We start from the raw sequence: 21,498 nt of genomic DNA on the forward strand, positions 1-21,498 counted from the left end.
TCTATCAACTTAATCCCGCTTAATTCCATCCCACATGATCTTTGCTACACATACATGCGTCCCTTGACATGCATATGCTACTGTATACATTAAAAGCATCACCTTTGCATCCAATTTGCAAAAAAAAGGAGACATCTCAACTTGTGTTTAGCCGTACTCACCTATTATAACTGAATATATAATTAACATTTTACATTACATGTTTCAAAATGCACTTTAATCTGAAAGCAATTTTAGCTCTTTTGTGCCCCTATGTGGTTTCCTGAGAGGGATTTGTGCCAATAAGCTTGATATTGATGGCACAACTAAAAATGCACTGTGTAGCAACATGACCTATTTTTTTGCAGAAGATTCTTGCCTTGTATTTTAGGCCTTATTTGTTTCGCAAACAAGCTTGGGATCCATCTGACTTCCTACCCCTTATTTAACGTAGGGTCTCCAGGAGAAATACTCCGTCATCGGAGATTCAACAAGGCTACCTGTAGTTTTACAGCTTGCGGTATTTTATCTGTATAAATGCACAGTAGCAGATGGTGGACTCTTTCCTAGCGTTTCCTCACACCGTGCCATCGGTTTGCGTTATCAGTCCCCAGTCCATCTGTGTCTGTGGTTAGCTGCGGCACGATGTACTCTCTAAGCAAGGCAAGGCAAGTTTGTTTATATAGTGCTATTCAGACGCAATGCAATTCAAAGTGCTTTACAATGGCAGAAGAGCACATTTTATATAAAATGCATTAAAATCATATTTAAAAGACAAAATAAAGGAAAAACCTGAAAGAAGTAGTGCAACCTTCTCCATGTCAACTGTATATACATGACGCAGCGTGTTGGGAAAATGCAAGGCTATGCATTTGCTGTTAGAAAGGAAGATTGACAAATTCAGGTTCATGCAGATGTAGCAGCAGTGTGGGTCAGTGCTGCTCTTTTTGGTATTACAGGTCTAGCTTAGGGTTTTGGTTTCTCAGGGACTTTCGTGTCAGAGATGGATGGATCTCCCCTTTTCTTGGGAGTATGACCTTGGGGTTGTTATTAATTTTAATTGTACTCATCATCTAAGGGCCTCAGAAGTTCTCAAAAAGGAAAAGCAGTCATGTAGTAATATAATGTGTTTTTATAGCTTTCACGAAATGTTTTGTGGAACATTGTGTGTTGACCACTAAACCAGGAAATACACTTGTGTGTTTTTTATGGGTTCACCAATGTCCAGGGACGTCTCTCCATGCTGCTGTCAGAGCCCGTGCCAACGAGGAGAGCTGTGATATCACACAATGTGGATAAAGCCCTCAAAGAAGGTTAGTTTCATCCAAAAGGAATTCTCTAAGCACTGTGAAGTGTGATGCCTCTTTGGTGGATTTATCTCTCTCGCTTTTATAAAACTGATCACTTCATATCTTTAACGTCCCAAGTGTAAAATGTTTGTATCAAGATGCTAGAGCTGTGAAATCACGTTCGTGTCTGAGTTGTGAATTCTCCTCTGGATCGCGATGCTTTGTTAAAATAATTGTTTATAAATTGTCTTTTGGCGAAAAACGCTGCAATTAAGTGAAATCGTGTCCAGTGCACAGATTTAGTCTGTACTCAAAAGGAGTTTGATTAATTGTTCCCTAGCAAGCACACTATTACACCATTCATCTCTGTTAATTACCACTATTATTAAACACTCTTGATTAGCACTATTATTAAACGCTGTTATCATCACAGTGAAGTTTCCATGTGATAAATTATGCTCCAAGATAAAATAATACATTCATTAAAATGCCTATGGCTGTTTAGGACAGTGATTGAGCTCAGCAGAGCTCACACTCGTGTTTGTGAGAGGTTGGTGCTTTCACCAAGGCTTGGCGGGACCCTCTGAAATATGAAGGATCGGGGGTTTTTGTATACCATTCATTCTCAACAGTCTTTCATGGAATCAGTCTTAGGCAGATTCTCATTACTCTTAGGGAGCAACAGATTAAACGCTTGGCAAGTGTACAGGAGACCAAGTGCTTGGCAGAAATGAGCTGGTTTTAATTGGAGCGCTTTATTAACACTGGGCTTTGTGGTTTTTTTTGTCTCAAAGTGCTTTATTTTCTTGGAGCCCTAGGAACCGCATATATTCTGCAGAGTACAAAGAAATGTTGCACAGGCAAACATTAAGGTTTTCTGCATCTGCATCCATGGCAGCTCAGAATGATTGTACATAAATCTTTGTACCCAGCAGACAATGGCAGATATTCTGTTCACACTTAGCAGGAGGTTTGTTTTGCCCCTAATTGCCTATGTATAGCCACCATTTTTATTATGTTTAAGTTTTGCTTTATATATAAAAATAAATAATGCATGATGCAGTTCTCTCACTGGCAGTGACTCCTTTGTTTGGTTGCCAAATGCACATCACTCGTTATATAGTCTGTCTGACACAAATAGTCCTTGAAATTAGGCTGCGGTCCTCAGTTGCTGAATGAGTTGCTGGATCGTCAAGGTGAATCAGTTGGGCAGTTATAGTCTATATATTATTTTGATTGTTTGCAACTGAAAATATTTGCAAATCATTTGACTTGATTGTGGCTAACATTTGACACCACTGGCAATTTAAATACACGATGGTCCCTTATTAATTGTTATAGTAATAGTTTTGTTGCTGTTTATTCCTTTATTGGCTGTCTATTAGGAGTGTAACGGTACAGAACATGTTCGGTATGGATTTTTCGGTTCGGTACGCATATGTACCAAACGAATGCAGCAAATGCAGAACCTTTGTGTGTTTCCCCCAAGCAACATTCGGAAAGGGGCGGATGATAATAATAATAGACACTTTATTGATCCCCGTAGGGAAATTGCCTTAACGCCTCCCACAACTTACTCTTTTTTCATAGAGGAAGTTGTCTGCGAAGGGCTGCCACCCGTAGCGGCGCCCAGGGAGCTGGGGGTTAAGGGCCTTGCTCAAGGACCCACAGTCTGAGGCTGGGTTTGAACCTGCGACCTTCTGATCACAGGCACGCAGGCTTAGCCCACTGAGCCACACGCTGCCCCCATGGATGAATGATGTGTCACTACGCATGTGCATGTATGTCGTAATGTGACGCTGGAAGTTGTTAATGTGAATACAAGTACAGCACAGGTGTTTTTTTAATGCTACATCATAATGAATATTCATTCTGTTATGCTTTGTATTTTTTGAGACAGTATTAGTGTTGCTCAGTTCTAATATGAAGCTGAAAGCTGCTAATGTGAATACAGTACAGTTGAGGTACAATTCATGTGCACCTTAATGGATATTTATTTCATTTTTATTTACTTGAGAGAATATTTATTATGATTTTAAATTTTAGTTTTTCATTAGGTAGGTTGCAGCAGTATCGACAGAGACTTTTTATTTAAGAAAGACGGTCGTACTTTGTTCAGTGAACCACTGTTTAATATAGAAAAAAAGAAGCAATTTATGTTGTGTTTCTTTCACCCCCACTGTACCGAAATCATACCGAATCGTGACTTCAAACCCGAGGTACTTACTGAGCCATGATTTTTGTGTACTGTTACACCCCAGTGTCTATATATGTTACGATCGGTGAGCGCGGGTAATGCGCACGGGCAGGCAGACGGGCAGAAACATGGGTTTAATCGGGAACGGGGAGCAGGAAACACCAGACATCAACTAACATCAATGACAGACAATGAACTCAGGCAAGACATGAACTCAAATAGACAGGACTGGGCGAAAATAAGTGGACACAACTGGGTACGATCAGGGAAGCACACGTGGATAATCAGGGGGGCGTGGCACACATGAGGATCGTACAAGCTGGGTGTGGCACACACGAGGATCGTACGAGCCGGGCATGACAATATATGTATCAGGTTAAATTTTTATTTTAAGAACACTGGTTTGATGGCATCTTCCTTGCATGTGGTTTAATTTTTTTAACAGCTCTTTCCCATTTTAGATGTGTTTTTTTTCATGGCATTCAAGCTGAACTCTAACACTGCCACTCAGTTTTCACTACTCAGTGGGTGTGAGCACAGTGACTACCACCTGCTGTGACATCATGAGCATACCCTTTGCAGTAGGGGGAGCGTAAGAACATCAGATAAGAGGGTGACTATCTGCAAGTATTTCACGCTTTTAACAGCAACTAGTAGCAGTGATTTGCAGTCTTAATAAAAACAATCTTTGCGAGGTAGGAGTAGCATTTAGTGGAAAATCCCGCTAAACAAAGCGCACGCAATAGTGCGAGACAATGCGAGTAATACGATAAAAACCTAATGGATGATTTGAGAGTCACAAGCTTGGGCTGTTTTGCACATTCACTAGAGATTGTGATACACGGGGGGCTGCTAACACAATGAAGTGACACTGTGGCCAGTGGCAGAAACATTGTGGGACACTTTAAGCATTCGCCACTTGCATATCCTCACTTTGAAGACATTCAGATTGAACTGCATGTGCCTCAAAATGCGTAACTCAAGATCTACAAATGAGGTGGGACAGTTCATTATGTATGTTTCTAGTAGCCTAATGAATGATTTTTTGGCGTACATATTTTTAGCTGTAGTTTTTAAGTTAAAAAATAGTTATTATCGAGTTAAATATATGGGACAAAAATTCTGTGGTGTGGAACTACTTCAAAGTTAACAATGAAACTCAAAGCATAGTGGACTGCAAACTGTGATGTACTAAACTATGAAGAGGAGGTCTGAAAAGGGCTTCATGTAACACTAGTAAACATCTAAAAATCAAACGTAAGTAATATAACAAAGAAATTGCCACAGCAGCAATCTGCAACAACCCACTGTGTGGCAGACACTAGCATGAAGAGAGAAAATGCCAAATGATAACCCTTGTGCAGTGAAAATAACAGAACCTCTTACCCTGTATATTGTTCTTTGTGATTAAGCATAAAGTATAACGCGAAGAGCATTATACTCTCTGAGGTGGTATGCGGTTAAAAGGTGTGTGAATTACTGCTTCAGATAGATTTATACTGTCTGCAAAATGTTTTAAAATCATAATTAAATCCCACCTGCCAATCCACCGTTTTCCGCAGAGATAAAAAAAAAACGAGAATCGGCACCCTTCACTCCCCAGGTCAGGAAGCTTTATCACTGGCCGTTCAGGAAATTATTCGTATATTGTGTATTTATGCTTTCACTTTTTTCTTTTTAGTGTTGCGTGTGTTCAGTCCTCTTAGGCACAGCCATCAGTGGTGTGTCTGTCTGTGGGGAGAATGTCGACCTTGTCGAGAGATTCACTTACCTCGGCAGCGACGTTCATGTCTCTGGTGACTCTTCCTCGGCAGGCTGCAGATGGATTCGAAGAGCATGGGGGGGTCATGTGGTCTCTGGAAAGGGGTGTGTGGCGATCCTGATATCTTTGCAAGAGGACAAACAGTCCTGGTGCTCCCTGTCTTGCTGTATGGCTGTGAGACATGGATGCTGTCCAGTGACCTGAGACGAAGACTGGACTCCTTTGTGTCTCTTTGGAGAATCCTTGAGTACCACTGGTTTGACTTTGCGTTGAATGAGTGGATGCTATAAGAGTCCTAAATGAGGCACATTACCTGCATTGTGAGGGAGAGTCAGTTACGGCACTACAGCCATGTTTCCTCGAGGGTGATCAAACCAAATAATTAACATGTACCCATGTAGTTACGTAGGGTAAAGAAAATATCTTTATTTCATTTTATTAGTATGACGCCATCTGTTTTCTCTCTTTGTAAATCAAGAGTGGCGTTTTGGAGAAAACCGGCTGTACACTCAAAAAGAAATGGATGCCAGCATTTGGAGATAAATTTGATGAAAATTCAAAAAAGGTTTTGAAATCTGGTGGTGTAAGGTGATTAGCTGCACTCGGACGGTCACATGATACGTGTAATAAAGTCAAAACTACGAAGGATTCGACGTTTCTTGCTCCCAGACTGTGGCAGTGGTTTATGCTTCGTTGTGGGGGTGGGTTACTTTTTGCACAGTGAATGTGATTAACACCTCTGATGGTTCCCCTTTGGCGATTGTCGTCATTTGATAAGTAAAAAATGTTTACATTTGTGTGGTATTTTTCCTTCCCCGAGGCCCTTGCTTCTTTGTCATCCTGCCCCCACAGAGAGTAGCCAGCTGTGCTGCTAAAAAAACAAAACCACACACACAGCTGGGAAGCTTGAGTCACAGCAGCAAAGCATAATTAGGATCACAAAAATGCACCAAGTAAGGACTGATCAGCATCACATTGCACGTCACTCGCTATGTTACCTGAATGATGAGTTGCTTTTTCAACAGCGTAATTGGGATTTTAGGTTTAAGTATTGAAACTGCTTAAAATATAAACGAACGTTCCTCAGTCAGCCCAGCACACTGGCTCCATGCTAATATCGGCTGGCCGGTTCTGTCTAGATCACATCAGCAATCTTAGCCCAGTCGCTGGCAAATAATACCACTGTAGTTTGTGAAGATATGTTCATCTTATTTGGTTAACAGAGGGAAGGGTGCTCTAAGTTTAATGGCAATATGAGCTCCAGAGGGTTTTTGTTTCTGAAAGGATGTGTGTTAAAAGAAAAAATGTGGTGATCCAAGAATGTGAAAATACAGAAATGAAACTAACATCTGTTGAGCGGCACTGTGAGCTGGGTGGTACTATGAGCAGAGCTGTCATGCTTTATTAAAAAGCTGCCCTTCCTGTGCACTTCGTTGTTTCCTCACAGCTACTAATTCATGTGAGATTCCTAATCCCACTTCTGGCTTTTGGTAAATCCACTCGCTGATGGTGATATGGGGTTGTATGACATTCTCGGTATATTACATTTTTCCCCTCTTTCTTTTCCTAATATCTGAGGTAATGACTTGTTGTGTATATAATCTCAGTATGTAAGTATATGGTGTGTGTTTGTGTGTGTGTGTGTGTGTGTGTGTGTATATATGTTTACACACACACACACACACACATATATGTACTTGCATGCTGAGATACATATATTTCTTCCTGTATATAATTGTTTGTTTCTTTGTTTATTTATGCAAAACCAGTTTCTTCCCCTTTTGCTCTTTTCCACCTTGCAGTGTTTGACTACAGCTACAGGGATTATATCCTGCTTTGGTATGCACCGCTGAGCCAAGACCAGGAACAACTGTACCAGATGCTTTCTGAGGACTTCTGGGAAATGACCAGGCAGCTGAGGAATCGCGTAGCTGACATCGACATGGTCAATGTGGTGTGCAACGACACCGTGAAGGCCCTACACACCCACGTCTGCGACCTCAAAGCTGCTAACACCAGGTGGGACACTCGGGACAGGGTGCTCACCCTCGGCTCGGTGGCTGAATGGCCCTGTGGCTCGCTAGCAGGTTCATATCAACGGCCCTCTATGACAGATATGTATTATAGGGGAAAAAAGAAATAATGCACAAATCAGAAACACTTAAGGCATTGATAAACACATTCGTAGTGCCTTATAATGCATTCATAAAGTATTGTAAACATGGCTATATATATATATATATATATATATATATATATATATATATATGTTTTTATGCATTATGAATTCTTTATGAAGCTCTCACCTATGACGCACTATAGATACTTTTATAATGCAGTACACAGCATCCTCAATGCTTATGCTGACCATTATAATGCATTATTAAGCTATCTATAGTGCATTATAGATGAGAGCTTCATAATGCATAATAAACATGACTGTAATATTTATGCCTTTTTATGAATATGTATAATAACCATGTTTATAATGTTTTATGAATGCATTATAATGCATTATGAATGTGTTTATAAATGATTGAAAGCATGGCCTTAAGTAAAGTGCTACCAACAATAATAATAATAATCATAATAAATGGAGAAATATAGTATAGAACCACCATGAAACCTTGCTGGTATAAATTTTGCCCCCTGTCTATATGTCCATAATAGAATATGGCCTCCTGTATTTCCAATAGTTTGACTCATTGCAGATGAAGGTAGTTATCTTTAGTTATGTGGTATTTCTGTTCTGTGTTCCATCTGAGTTCTGTAATATTGGTGGAAATGCAGGCATGGTCTTGTATTTTTTCGGTGCAGAATACAGGCTTGCTTAAGTGAATCCTGATGGTTTCCCTGGTGTGTTTGGTTATTTAAGAGCTCTAAAGTATGATACTGTACTTTTCATTGAAGTTTATAACAAGCATAATTAATATTTCATTGCATTGCTGTGAGGTACGAATTTGCAGGCTGTTTTTGTTTTATGAATATTTGGGCAGGAAACTTGCTTTCTAGCTACCTTCCCGGAGTGATACTGTGTCTCAGTTATGATGCCAAGTGCATGCATATCCTCCCACGCGTTTTTAAAACTGGAATAAAATAAGGGTTTGACCTGTAGCACTTTGCAGAATGACTTTTTCTGAAGCATTGTACTTTGAGGGAAGGGGACCTGACCACTCAGAACACACGCCTCTCACGCTAAGTGATTCCTCCTCAAATAGGGGTCATGCCTTTCATCTTCTGGGACACCTGCCAAGAGTAAGGTGTTTATCCTTGTGGCAAACCGAAACAACAACTACTGAAAGGCCTTTAACGTCACAGATATGCTAAACAATACCTCAGTTTTTTTGGCCTTTATCTCCATAGGCTTTTATATTTGGAGGTGGGGAATGTCGGGCTATGTTCTATGTTCTATGTTCTATGTTCTATGTTCTATGTTCTTGAGTCGGAGTTTCTGTGTATGTATTGTGAAGCCCATCAAGTATCACTGCTTTTTTCTAACTGAGAGCGACAATTGAAAAGCACAGCAGAGAATGGTTTGATTAATTTCTACTAAGACCTTTTTAACGTGGGGCTAATTGGTGGACATTGTTGGTGTAGCTCTTCGCCGCTGGATTTACCGATTTGTCTTTTGAGGCTGACTAAAAGATCCCAGTGGAAGCTCTCAGCTCGCTAAATTGATGTAGGCGTCACACACTTTGTTGGTGCTTGTTTGGAATAATATGTCTTTCTTCATTGTTTTAACATAAATGCAATCTGATCTTCACCCAATCCCCAATAAATGGAGAATCTGATTGAACAAATATAGAAAATTACTTCTTAATATCTATTGATCACCCTGATCCCGCTTTTACAGTATTAGCTGGCAAAATTATGTGAACTTCAGAAGTAATCAGTTCTGTCATCAGGGCAATTTGTTTTTCACGACATGGGAAGTGACTCATGGTCGGATGAATACAGATTTCTCAAGGGGTTGGTCTGCTCATGAGGCACCCATTTACAATTTGCCAACAAATGCCTGGATGATCCAGTAGGCAGCTGGAAAAATGTACTATGAACAAAGTACACACAATTGTACGAAACAATGCAATTAATATGAAAAACCAATGGATAATTTGGGAGTCGCTAGCTCAGGCTGCTTTGCGCACTCACTACAGCTTGTGAGGCACGAGGGGCTGCTAACGCAATGGAGTGTAAGTGATGCTGTTGCCAGTGGGAGAAAAATTGTGTGGCATTTTAAGCATTCAGCACTTGCATATCCTGGCTTACAAAACATACAAATTGGACTGCAAATACCTCAAAAACGCTTAAACCGTGATGTACAAACGAGATGGAACAGTACACTAACAGGTAGTAGTAGCCTAATTAAAGATTTCTTGGTGTGCATCTTTTCATCTGTATTTTCTAGTTTAAAAATAGTAGTAAAGTATAAATATATATGATATATTTATTATATTAAAATATTAAAGTAAAAAGCTGTGTATCGTAATCGGATTGGAACTGAAAAAATGTGGATTGGCCCATCCCTAGTTAAAATGTTGTATTTATGCCCTAAAATGAGCACTGTCTTGGAACATAGCGCGAAATTCACAACCTGATGCAATTCTGCTAAGTGGAAGTGATCAACATTCCTCCAAACTTGATCTACAGGTGCAGAAAAATGTTGAGGCCATTACTGCTGTCAAAGGGTCTGTATACGAAGGTTGTGAGTGAAGGCTTCATGTTTTTGGTAAAGACATGGGTCCTTCTGGTGTGTCTTTGGTCATATTTTCTATTGAGCCATGTCACTGTCGGCCAAATACAGCAATTCTGTTTTTTTGTTAGGCTCTCAGTCTTACCCTCTCCACTGTATTTTTTATTAATTTCTCCTTTCTATAGATTTCAGTGTGTAGCAATGTTCTGTACCGTACTTTTAGAGTGTACTCTTGGCAATTCTGGCAGCTGGGCTCAGCCATGCTAAAAATGCATGTTATGCCTGGGTCCTCATGTCTCTAGGTGAAGTGGGTCTGATTAATTAGCTACATCTGCAGGAGACGTCTCTTGCTGGCAGCTGGTAATGTAGTGGTTCTGGACCGGGACCAAGACGCGGCCTCTTCGTGTCCCTGGAGTGACTCTGCTGTTCTGACCTTGAATAAAACTGGATTACACAAGTTGCTTCAGCAAAAAAACAGGAAGCAGGAAGTTGTGGATGGAGTATTGAGCAGCTGTTTTGCCAGCGATGAATGAAATAGCATTTCCCATAGGCTGATCTCCAACCCGTATTTGGCCGTGTTTTCGCTCGACAGGCAGACGGAGTCGCCTACGGCCTTCAGCCTGCACCCATGCCTGCGAAGCCCTGAGGACGAGCTGCATTTCCTGCGCTGCTGCTCCCGCCTGCTCCTGCTGTTCCTGTTGCCCGCACGTGATGTCCGCTCCTTCAGCCTGCGCCTAGTGCTGGTCGAGGTCCTCGCCACCAAAGGTGAGCCAGGGGCGGAGGCGTCTAGCCAAGTCCACGCCTAGATTTCCCCCCCCACCCCACCTGTGTCACTCAGCCCTAATGTCTGCTGGGAAGCTGTAAGCCGCAGACTGTCAGGAAACACTCTGCAATGAGATGAAAGCATCTTTTACAGAAGTTGAAAGTGCCATTTCGTGCCTAATTGGTAGTTTGTTCATTTTATTGGTAATTAAGTGGCATGTAGCATTTTACCATGTGTCCTGAAAATAGAACCTGCTTTTTTTTTTTAATGACTCATGGACATTTCCAAGGATCATATCTTCTAGCTGATATTTGAAGTGCATCGTGTGCAAGATAATGAACCATGTATTCAGACCTGCTGACACTGTTAAGAAAAAACTGGTATGCACATGCCGGGAATTAATCTACATTATACCCACAAAACTGACGACCTCCATGGAAATTTGTTTTTGTTATTCAGTTGGTCCATAGTAGTTAGCACTTGAAAACCGCCCAAGAAAATCCCTGCCCTTGAAACAAAGAAACATTTACTCAGTGGCCGAGGCCAAGATAACAAGTGGCTGTATTCTTTCCTGTATAAGGAAATATGTTACCAGACCAGATTTTGGCTAGAATAATACTTGAGAAAGAGACTGTGAACGGAGATCACTGAAAGGAACCATAACATTTTTCTGATGATTATCCTAGCAAGTTGGGGTATTTCTAATGTCTTTAGCTGTGAAGAAGTGTAACCTAAAGACTTGTTGCATTTTCAGAGTCACACGAGAGCACAGGGCTAATAGTAGCATATAGACTATTAGCCTGTTTTGGGTGAATTCATTGATGTTATCGTCTTCTGTTTGTTTTGGGTATTTCAGTTGAAAAGCTGTCCTGTTGTGTTCTGAGGAAGGTTAATGGAAAGCTGTGAACAAAGCTTCATGCCCCAGCATTCTTTGAAGCACCGAGGCCTTTGTAACAGTGTATTTGAGCTAAATTAAAAAGCGTAGCGAAGGCAAGCTGCCATGCAAGACTGAGCATTGAAAATGAAATCACGATCTGCGGTGCCTGAATCATTTTTGGCAATGTTTACACAATCATACAGGGTCACGGCTTCCTCTGTTATTCTCGATATCTTACACAAACAGTTTTTGACCAAATTGATTGGTTTATTTTACTGCTTTATGATTCTGCCTTTCATGTGTTGAAATATCCAGTGATTGTGCGCGCATATAGACCGTGATCATACTATTAATGGTGCACCGATATGGAAATTTTGACTGATATCATTAACCAATATATTTTTGTCTAATATCGCCAGCACCAACAACTGGCTAACATCTGAGCCACTGGCCAGGGTGGGAGGGGCGTGGAACTTCCTTATTAGCAGAATATCGTTACATGGGTTTTTGTATTCTGTCGAAGGCAAAAGGTTGATCTACCAGCCAGATTTAATAGTGTCTTAAAACATGTCATGAGTCCTATAGAACCATCTTGCGGGCCAGTAGTTTTATAAGCAGAGTTGCCACCAGTCTCATATTTCACAGGATGCTCCCATATTTCATGGTTTACTCCTGGATTGTAAAATAAAATGCCGTTTCCCATTTTGACCCAATATGGGACACAATTGTACCTGTACTTTCGAACTGTGCAATTGATCCCCCACCCTTCGGGAAATTTTATTGATGGGGACTTCGATGGCTCCCATATTTTTTGAGATTTATAAATGAGACACCATAATCCTTCATCCTCCATTACAAAAAATGGCTGAATGCCCAATGCAACCATCTCCACTGTGTTAGTAGGTATGTTTTATCTCTGGTGGAGCTAGCTTTTAATATTTATGAAGTTTATATGTCGGGACAGATACTGATACTTTGATTATAAATGAATATCGGCCAAATGATATAAAGATATATTTTGTATTTCTACATTCCATCGATTATTTAGAACCAGAAGACATACTTGAGATGCATATAACAGCCACACAAGACATTATGTAACTAGTAATACCAATGTTAATATTTGCACTAAAATATACAGTTTCTTTTTACATGGTAAGTGTGCATTTTCGCCTTCGGTATCAGTGTTCTGTGTTTAAAAACAGACCCTTGGTATTATTTCACTTAAAGTTTGTGCCTCACACTTTTGTAAGTCATAATGTGAAAAATATCTTTCCTGGAACTAATCCCATATGGAAAATGTCTTTCAAGCAACAATCACAGAATTGCATCAAGATGTTATCGGTGGAATGTTCACAGGAGAACATTTTTAAATGAGTCATCGTCAGAGCTTCCAGTTATTCTATCAACCTGCAGTGCACCGATTGTCTCTTGTCTTTCTCAAGCATTTTTATACTTAAAATATGTGGAAAAACAACAATGAGACCAAGACAGACAAAAAACACATATCATGTAACACAAGCTTCTGTGGGGAAATATTGGCATCCATCCTTCTCCAAACAAACATGCAGGGATGAGATGACAGCATGCCCTGCCAGCAAGAACTCGCAGGTGTAGATGACATGCGCATCTCTCGGCTAATTAACGAAACAAATCAGGGTGGCTCATGTAACAGAAAGTACTAAGAGACAGGATGAAAGGAATTATCTGGAAGAATAACAGCATCCTTCCAGATTCATTCTGTGAAGATATGTGATTAGCCATTACTGTTATGTGAAAATAATCAATCATGTATAGATGGGTTGTAACCCATCAGAGAAGTGTGTGTGTGTGTGTGTGTGTGTGTGTGTGTGTGTGTGTGTGTGTGTGTGTGTGTGTGTGTGTGTGTGTGTGTGTGTGTGTGTGTGTGTGTGTGTGTGGAGACGGACCAAACATTACATTGTGGGGACTTAATGTGTTAAAACCCTGTTATTTGACAAGGGGAAACTGAATTTTATAAAAATCTGTGACTGCAATCAAAAAAGTAAAAATGCCAAAACTCTTGTACAGTAAAACCTCTGATTGAGAGCATAATTTGTTCCGGAAACGTGCCCGTAATCCAAAGCACTTGTATATCAAAGCGAATTTTCCCATTAGAAATAATGGAACGGAGTCGCTGCTATCTGTTGGCTCTTTGTGCGACTTTAGCAAGGAACCTATCCAATGACAGCCGCTTTTGCCTCACTTTTGATTTTGCGGAAATGTGGACATTGCATTGTCGTTAAACAGATTCATCGCTCGCACTGCTACACCCTTATTGGGGTGGCGGTTTTCTAATAAATTTTGAGTATACGGGTGAGGCACGCTGACCGAGACCGAGCATGGGAGATGATTACCCACAATCCCACAGCAAGAGAGAAGAACCATCGGCTCAGTTGTGATTACGTGCTGCTCGGCAGATAAAGCGCAAACATAATGCTCGTATTGCAAGACCTCGCTCACTTATCAAGTTAAAATTTATTTAAAAATTTTGCTCGTCTTGCAAAACACTCGCAAACCAAGTTACTTGCAATCCGAGGTGTGTTTTGTATTTTGTTTGGTTACTTATGGTTAAGGTTAGAACTGGGTAGGGGCTCAGGTTGTTATTTTTGTATTTTGGTTTTTGTCATAGAAGTGAATGGACGATAGCCACAAAGATATGAGTACAGGTCCGTGTGTGTGCATGTGTGTATTTAGTAAATATTTATATGATTCATCAATCCATGTTGTTTTATTAATGTATGCTACAATGATGGGGCAGCATTAGGACTGTCTCTTTTTAACTGGTATTTGAACATTCATTCGAACATAATTCTAACTTTAATTAACCCATTCAAATTTTAAAGTGTCACTGTAGCCTATACAGCTGAAAAACTGCCTATAAAACTAACTTTAGCAGTATTGGAGATAAGGTTTGACCTTAAACTCACTTTCTAGGATGTTTCAGTATAGACACGCATATTCCCACATACATCATCAAGCGAGAAAACCAGGGGGCAATACCGGAAACTGGGTTCAGCTTTAAACCTTACCTGTGCTACTGTGGTAAAGTTAGTTTATTTTCAGTTTTCCGGCTGTAATATCTTTCAACACCCTTTGGTTTTTTTACGGGGGAATTTTAAGTAATATTTTGATGTTTGTGTGTGCAATTCACGTTTAATAGCCCAGCTGTCTTGCTTACAGTCACTGGCAGTGAAAGGACACTGCAATTATTAATAAATGCGTATAAAATCACATATGTGAAAGTTGCATGTTGTGCTTTTTCCCCCATAGTTTAATACTTAAAGCAAACTTAAATGGACATGCCTGTGTTTATGTTTATTAGTCCATTAATTCTATGTTTTGTATTTTAAACCAATACAGTACAGTCAATATTAATAATTCAAAAATATTGGGACCGCAGAAGTTTTCTTAGGGAGCGCAGAACTATTTTAAAAAATGTTTTCCCACGCTGACCTCTTAGGGGCTTCGTACAAGTGTGACGTTGAACAGACGTTAGGAAAATACTGAAAAGAATAATTTCTGTGTTGTGTTTTTTTTTGGGGGGGGGGGGGGGGGGTTAGGCCACAACTATTCAAATATTTTAAAATGAATTGCGTGACATTTGAAATATGTTTGAACTTGATTTTTTAAAAAAGTGACAGCCGAAGGCAGTAAGGTAGTACAGTGGTTATGCAGAGGTGAACTGGAATTGCCAGGTGTGTGCGTGCATGTGTGTGTGCGTGCGCACACATTCTGTGATGGGTTGCCACATTACCCTGGGTTATTCCGTACCTTGCACCTATTTTTTCCAGGATAGGCTACAGACCCCTGCATAGGACATGCAGTATAGTACATGAATGAATGCTACAATTAATTACATTTTGATTATGTTGTAATTTTGAGTTCGTAATGCTTGTAGAATTCTAAAGTGCCATCCTGTGTGTGTGTGTGTGTGTGTGTGTGTGTGTGTGTGTGTGTCTCTGTCTGTGTCTGGGTGGGTGCGTGCTTATCCGTGTAGTGCTCAAGCCCTTGGTGGAGGTGCTCAGTGACCCAGATTACATCAACCGCATGCTGCTGACCCAGTTGGAACTCCGCGAGCAGCTCAGCGAGCACCATAAGAAGGCCTACACGTACGCACCCTCGTACGAGGAATTCATCAAGCTAATCAGCGGCAGCTCTGACATCGACTTCCTCAAGCAGCTGAGGTGAGTGCCTTAGCGCATTCTAGCACCACCTGTAATGAGGGACACGTTTCCACCCACCTACTTCAATCTAGTCCACAGATAAACAAGCTCCAGCAGCCATTATATAGGACATGCAGGAAAACGTGGGCAAAATGCTCTACATTTTACCACGGAGCTTTGGCATTGCTTCAGCTGTCCTCATCCCTAATAATAAAGTCAGGCCTTGCTGACAGGTATTACTGAGATTTGCCTCTTAACAGCTCCCAGCTCCGAGTTTAGCGTGTGTGTGTGTGTCTTATCCAACTTTATCACAGTCTGGCTGAATGTCCATCTCAGCAATATATGGATTCATATCAGATTGAAACCTTATTGTTGCAAATGTGTTCAAATTAAACAAAAATTGCAATTTTCCAAAGTGAGATTAGTTGAGAGGTTTTCTTTAGCCGTGAAATTAAGCAAAATTAGACTTAATTACACTTTCTTTTCAAACTTTTAAAAAAAACTGATACACTTTTAGTTGTTTCTATGGAAACGGGACGGCTAATGGAGATATGAAAAAAATCCTTATGCTCTAGATAATAAAAAGTGTTCCCAGTTAGTAGCTAAAGCTTATAATGAAACCTATCAATAGAATGTATCTGTACTAATAGCTCAATAAATGTCATGAGTGATGCATTCTGTTTACTGCACATGGGTTTTACCATAGCTGAATGGTTTTAGCATATTTATGGATATACAGTCAGCTGGCTTTGTGTTCTGAGTGCTTGTATATTTCTGAGCAGCGTTTAGCGTGTTATTGCAAGGTGTACAGAGTTTGGTAATTCAGATCCAGAGAGTAAAAGTCCAGACCGGGATTTTGTTTTAACCAATTAGTTGAATACTTTGTGACTGTGACTATGCTCAACTGGTTGGTTGAAACAAAATCTTGGTCTGGACTTTGCGTCTTTGGACCTGGATTACCCAGCTCTGGAGGTGTATTACCCACATGGAGACCCACCGTCTATGTGTCTACACAGGTACCAGATTGTTGTTGAAATAATACAGGCAACAACCATCAGCAACCTTCCACAGCTGAAGAAGCAGAAGGGTAATAATGTCTGCTCTTATTTTGTTCATTTTAATGAAAACTGGGGATGAGTCAAATAGAGAGGAGAGTCACGCTGTGGTCCACAAGGGGACGCGGCTAAAAAAGACTCGTGTGAGTGTAAATGCCATTGTTCAAATTCCGAAATGCCATTCTCGGTCTGATATTTAGACGCATGGAATTAAATTCTGCCTTCCTGCCATTACCTTTTTTTTATCAAGTAGTCTTTTCAGTCATAGTGCTTCCTATTTGGTTTTAGTAATCAGGATGCAAGCCCTATAGTTAAACTGACCATGTCAACATATATTTACTAAATTATGTTATGTACTTTATTTATTTATATATATATATATATATATATATATATATATATATACAGTACTCTCTTTGAAATATACATTCAAGTTATTTTTATCTTCTGATGAATTTCCTCTAAACAATTATTTGTTTTAATTGCATGTACTGTACTTAGATTACTGAGATGTGAGTTTATTTGGTTTTGCAATCTGACCTGTCTGGTCTGTCAGTTTTAGAAGAATATTATCAAGAATACAGTCCCGAAATGGCTGCCTTTCTGCGCCCCTGCAGACAGCAAGGGGAAGGAGACGGCAGCCATGAAGGCTGACTTGCTAAGAGCACGCAACATGAAACGCTACATCAACCAGCTCACGGTGGCCAAGAAGCAGTGCGAGAAAAGGATCCGTCTGCTTGGAGGCCCCAACTACGAGGCCCAGGAGGATGGAGCAGCCGAAGAAGGCGATGGACCTCAGAGCCAGAGAGTAAGCAAACACCCGTCTCATGGTGGATGGGGGCATGTCATATACACAATGGCGACTTGTAAGATGGAACAGTTATAGCACAGTGTGGAAGCCAATGGCAAATTGTCTTTATTGTTGTGTGTTAATAATACAATGGTAGAACCTCATCCCATCCAAGGTATACTCTGCCTGGGGCCTTACGGTTATTTTATTTATCCTTCATTTTACCAGGAATGTTCCACTGAGATACAGTATCTCTTCTTCCAGGAAGTTGCGGCCAAGATGGCAGCAAATAAGAAAATAACACAAAAGTTTCATATACATACACACAGTGATGATTAATATGAACACAAACTAAAACACATACAAATACTCTCCAAAAATGCATAGAATGAAATTAATTTAGACGAAACAATGACACTGTTCTTTAGTTTAAGAGATTTTTTAACACATTCAGAGAAGGCAAGGAGTCTAATGTTGCCTGGGATGGGCTCCAGGTCAACCCTGCAACCTTATACTGGATGGATCAATGGATAGCAGATGGATAGATGGATGTTACCTGCAGTTTATTGTCTTGTGTTTTTCTTTGTGGATTTTTCAGATCTACCAGTTTGAAGAGATCATGTCCAACTCCATGTTCCGGGAGCATTTCCGTATGTACATGGAGAGGGTGGACAAGAGAGCCCTCATTTGCTTCTGGGAGCAAGCGGAGATGCTAAAGACCGCCAACAAGGTCGGATGGCTCTCTAGCCTGGATTGTGACTATATACTTCTAAAATGTAATCTAAAAAATTACATTTAAAACTGATAAATTAAGGGCCTAGTGTGCCAGGGGTGTTGGAAGTGAGGCCTTGGGTGACGTGGGTAATGGAGGCCTCTATTGCTTCGCAAAGTGCTGAATCCCAGCTTCTCTAGGGACACTGGCCAGTCCTACTTTCTGATCTTCATTTGTGTAATACTTTTGGGCAAAAGCACCTGCTAAATAAGCAAATGTGAAATAGCGTGGCGTGAAGCTCTTTGTGGAGGCTGCTCAACGCGGTGCTGCTTTCCCTGTAGACTGAAGTGCCTCAGCTGGTGGGGGAGATCTACCAGAACTACTTTGTGGAGAGCAGGGACATCCCTGTGGAGAAAGCCCTGTACAAGGAGATCCAGCAGACAATAGTGGGCAACAAGGGTACGGACGTGTTCCACAAGATCCAGGCCAGCGTCTATGAGACCATGAAGGAGCGCTACTACCCATCCTTCCTGGTGAGCGACCTGTACGAGCGGCTGGTCAAGCGTGAGGAGCAGTACTCCAACTCGCACTCCAGCAGCGAGGACAAGGATGAGATGGTGAGCCTGCAGATGGGAAGACAAGAGCGTGACATATAAGCTGAGGGACAGACAAGGTCTTGTTTGTCTTTTAATTTGGCATAAAATCAATGATTAGGCAAATGAATAGGAAAAAATTAAGCTGTGCTTTGAATTTGACTCACCATTATACATGTTGAACAAGTAAATTCATTATTGTATGAATGTGCTTTTCAGCTGTTCCATTATACTACGAAATGTATTGTATGATCAAGATGCACTGCGATTAATACGATACAAACAGGTCAAAAGTGCACTGTGTTACTTATTTTCTGTACTACATATAACAGTTTAATTATCAACCTTAAAATTTGAGCTTCCATGTGAACAAGGGCCTGTTGTTTGCCGGTGAGACAAATGGCAGCCAAGCTATGTTCTGTCACTGTCCTTCAGTGTCAGGCCATCGAGACCGGTGAGGAGGCGCTGGACGAGGGAAGCAAGGGCATCAACGAGCAGGCCAGTTACGCAGCCAGCAAACTGCGGCAGCTCTGTGAGAAGCTGGAGTATAAAAGGCAGGCCCTAGGGTCCATCCAGAACGCGCCCAAGCCTGACAAAAAGGTAAGCCTTGTCTCCAAAAGGCTGCCGTTTGAGTGTCCGTTATCTGATCTTCAGGGACTGCTTATTTATGATCTTGTCTGGGGGAGATCAGTGCTCAGTGGCAGGATTAGTGTTAGCTGCAAAAAATCCAGTTTTATTATAACTTGGTACATGCCGGCAGTAAACACTGCTGGGCTCTGGGGTCCTGTTGACCCCAGCGGCTCAGAGTAGGAGATCTTCCTCTGTGCTCCTTCGGTAGATCGTGGCCAAGCTGAAGGAGGAGATCAGCGCCATGGAGAAAGAGCACAGTGACCTGAAGCTACACATCTCCCGCACAGACTGGTGGTGCGAGAACTTGGGCGCATGGAGAGCCCTCATCGTCGGGGCGGAGGTCAGTGTGCGGCTCTACTCACAGTCACAAGGCTATGTGAGGTGTGATCTGTGGCTCTCTCTGTGGTTTCAAGAGTCACGTGAACTGGTGGAGTGTGAAAGTCTGGTAACAGTTAACTGCTTGGATCAGGGGACTGAGCCAAGATGGAGATTAGCTTATGATTTCCTCAATGAATTTGGATGCATGTTAATTTTGCCAGCATAGCATTTTGTTTAATATGTTAATACTCTGGGTCGGAGACATATGCTTCTTAGTCATTCATTGGAAGCTCAGCCTAGATGTACTTATGTCTGTTTGGCTCCTACACCACTGTGTGCTTGTGTTATACTTGTATGTTGCTTTGGACAAAAATGTCTGGTAAATAAATAAACAAGATGTTATGTTTCCACCCGGTACCACCTTTGCACCTACTATTTTTTCCCTAAAATTGCAGCCCATGTCCATTCCTTAAGGTTGCTTTGCTTAGACCTATACTGAGAGTCTTGTCCTCTGGGCTTTATTCCGGCAGAGCTGAAACATGCTGATCCTGTGAAACTGATTTTGTCCTACTAGCTGTGTCAGCATCAGTATTTGTGTCTTGGTCAGGCAACAAAAGGACATATGATGTAAACAAGGGCAGGCCAAACTTTACTGATGTTGCTCTTTCAGTCGCCCAGTAGAGATTAGATGTGCAGTGTTCGACATATGTTGCCATTAAACTTTTAATTGCCAGTTATCAGGCCAATTTGCGATGCTTTCTATCTTGCTTGTGTTGGCTTAGTTTTACCATGAAAATATTAAACAATGTTAAACACCCAGTGTGTCGCTTGGGGCCACAGCATAAACAGAACACAGTGATTGATTACTCAAGAGTTCCACTGTGTGGAAACGTCTGTAATACATTCAGGGGAAAGTCAAGCTTTAACTGCATTTCTCCATCAATGACAGACTAAGAGCTGTACAATTACAAACTGGGTAATTAATCCTTCTCATGGACGAAGTGTTCCCAGAACAGCAGTTTCAGAAGCTGATTGATGCCTCCCCTGCCTAGTGTACTGAAGACTCTAGTGAGTCCTGAATGTAACGAGGCCAGGGGGGGCGTCAGATGTAATGACTCGTAGATGTATATTTAAAAAAATCTTTCTAGATACATGCATGTGCTGAATGTTAGAGAGGTCTTAGTTTAGTGTTGGTTTCATTATTGTGGTCTCATATTTTATTTGTATTTGTTTCCACTAATTCATTAATAATTGAACATCATTGTAAGTGTATTTCACTAGTACTAACCTTACACATTTACTCTCAAAGCATTAGTCTCTTGGCTCAGTCGGCTTGGAAAGGAAATGGCACATAGACCAGGCCAGATACGTACTAGAGGGCCGCCAAACCATTATACCATGTATGTGGTAATGGAGATGGGAAGCCTGGGTGTGAGGGACGTCTCATGAGGCACCTTCTGCCCAGCAGGCCATGGAGGAGAACGGGGAGCAGATGCCGTGCTACACGGTGTCAGTGAGCCTGCAGGATGGCAGCAGCGCCGACTCGGTCAACAGCCGCTGGACGGTGACCAGGAAGCTGAGCGAATTCCAGGTGCTGCACAGGAAGCTGCTGGAGGTACGACCGGCGTGGCTGCTGTAGGCTTCCTGATAGGCAAAGCA

At 41.3% G+C, this 21,498-nt stretch overlaps 1 protein-coding gene across 3 annotated transcripts in view; it reads left to right on the forward strand.

The window, feature by feature from the left end:
• The window catches only part of snx25 (sorting nexin 25), a 31,426-nt gene that overhangs the window by 1,235 nt on the left and 8,693 nt on the right, over window positions 1-21,498 (forward strand). For all 3 annotated transcript variants that reach the window (XM_048970884.1, XM_048970882.1, XM_048970883.1), the window contains 11 exons: window positions 1,208-1,292; window positions 7,030-7,246; window positions 10,510-10,682; window positions 15,576-15,762; window positions 16,758-16,828; window positions 17,414-17,604; window positions 18,185-18,316; window positions 18,640-18,915; window positions 19,327-19,491; window positions 19,730-19,861; window positions 21,308-21,454. In XM_048970884.1, the coding sequence (XP_048826841.1) occupies window positions 1,208-1,292; window positions 7,030-7,246; window positions 10,510-10,682; window positions 15,576-15,762; window positions 16,758-16,828; window positions 17,414-17,604; window positions 18,185-18,316; window positions 18,640-18,915; window positions 19,327-19,491; window positions 19,730-19,861; window positions 21,308-21,454 (1,776 nt within the window). The remainder of the gene's footprint in view (window positions 1-1,207; window positions 1,293-7,029; window positions 7,247-10,509; window positions 10,683-15,575; window positions 15,763-16,757; window positions 16,829-17,413; window positions 17,605-18,184; window positions 18,317-18,639; window positions 18,916-19,326; window positions 19,492-19,729; window positions 19,862-21,307; window positions 21,455-21,498) is intronic.

The sequence above is a fragment of the Brienomyrus brachyistius genome, chromosome 12 (genome assembly GCF_023856365.1).
Source record: "Brienomyrus brachyistius isolate T26 chromosome 12, BBRACH_0.4, whole genome shotgun sequence".
Taxonomy (NCBI): domain Eukaryota; kingdom Metazoa; phylum Chordata; class Actinopteri; order Osteoglossiformes; family Mormyridae; genus Brienomyrus; species Brienomyrus brachyistius.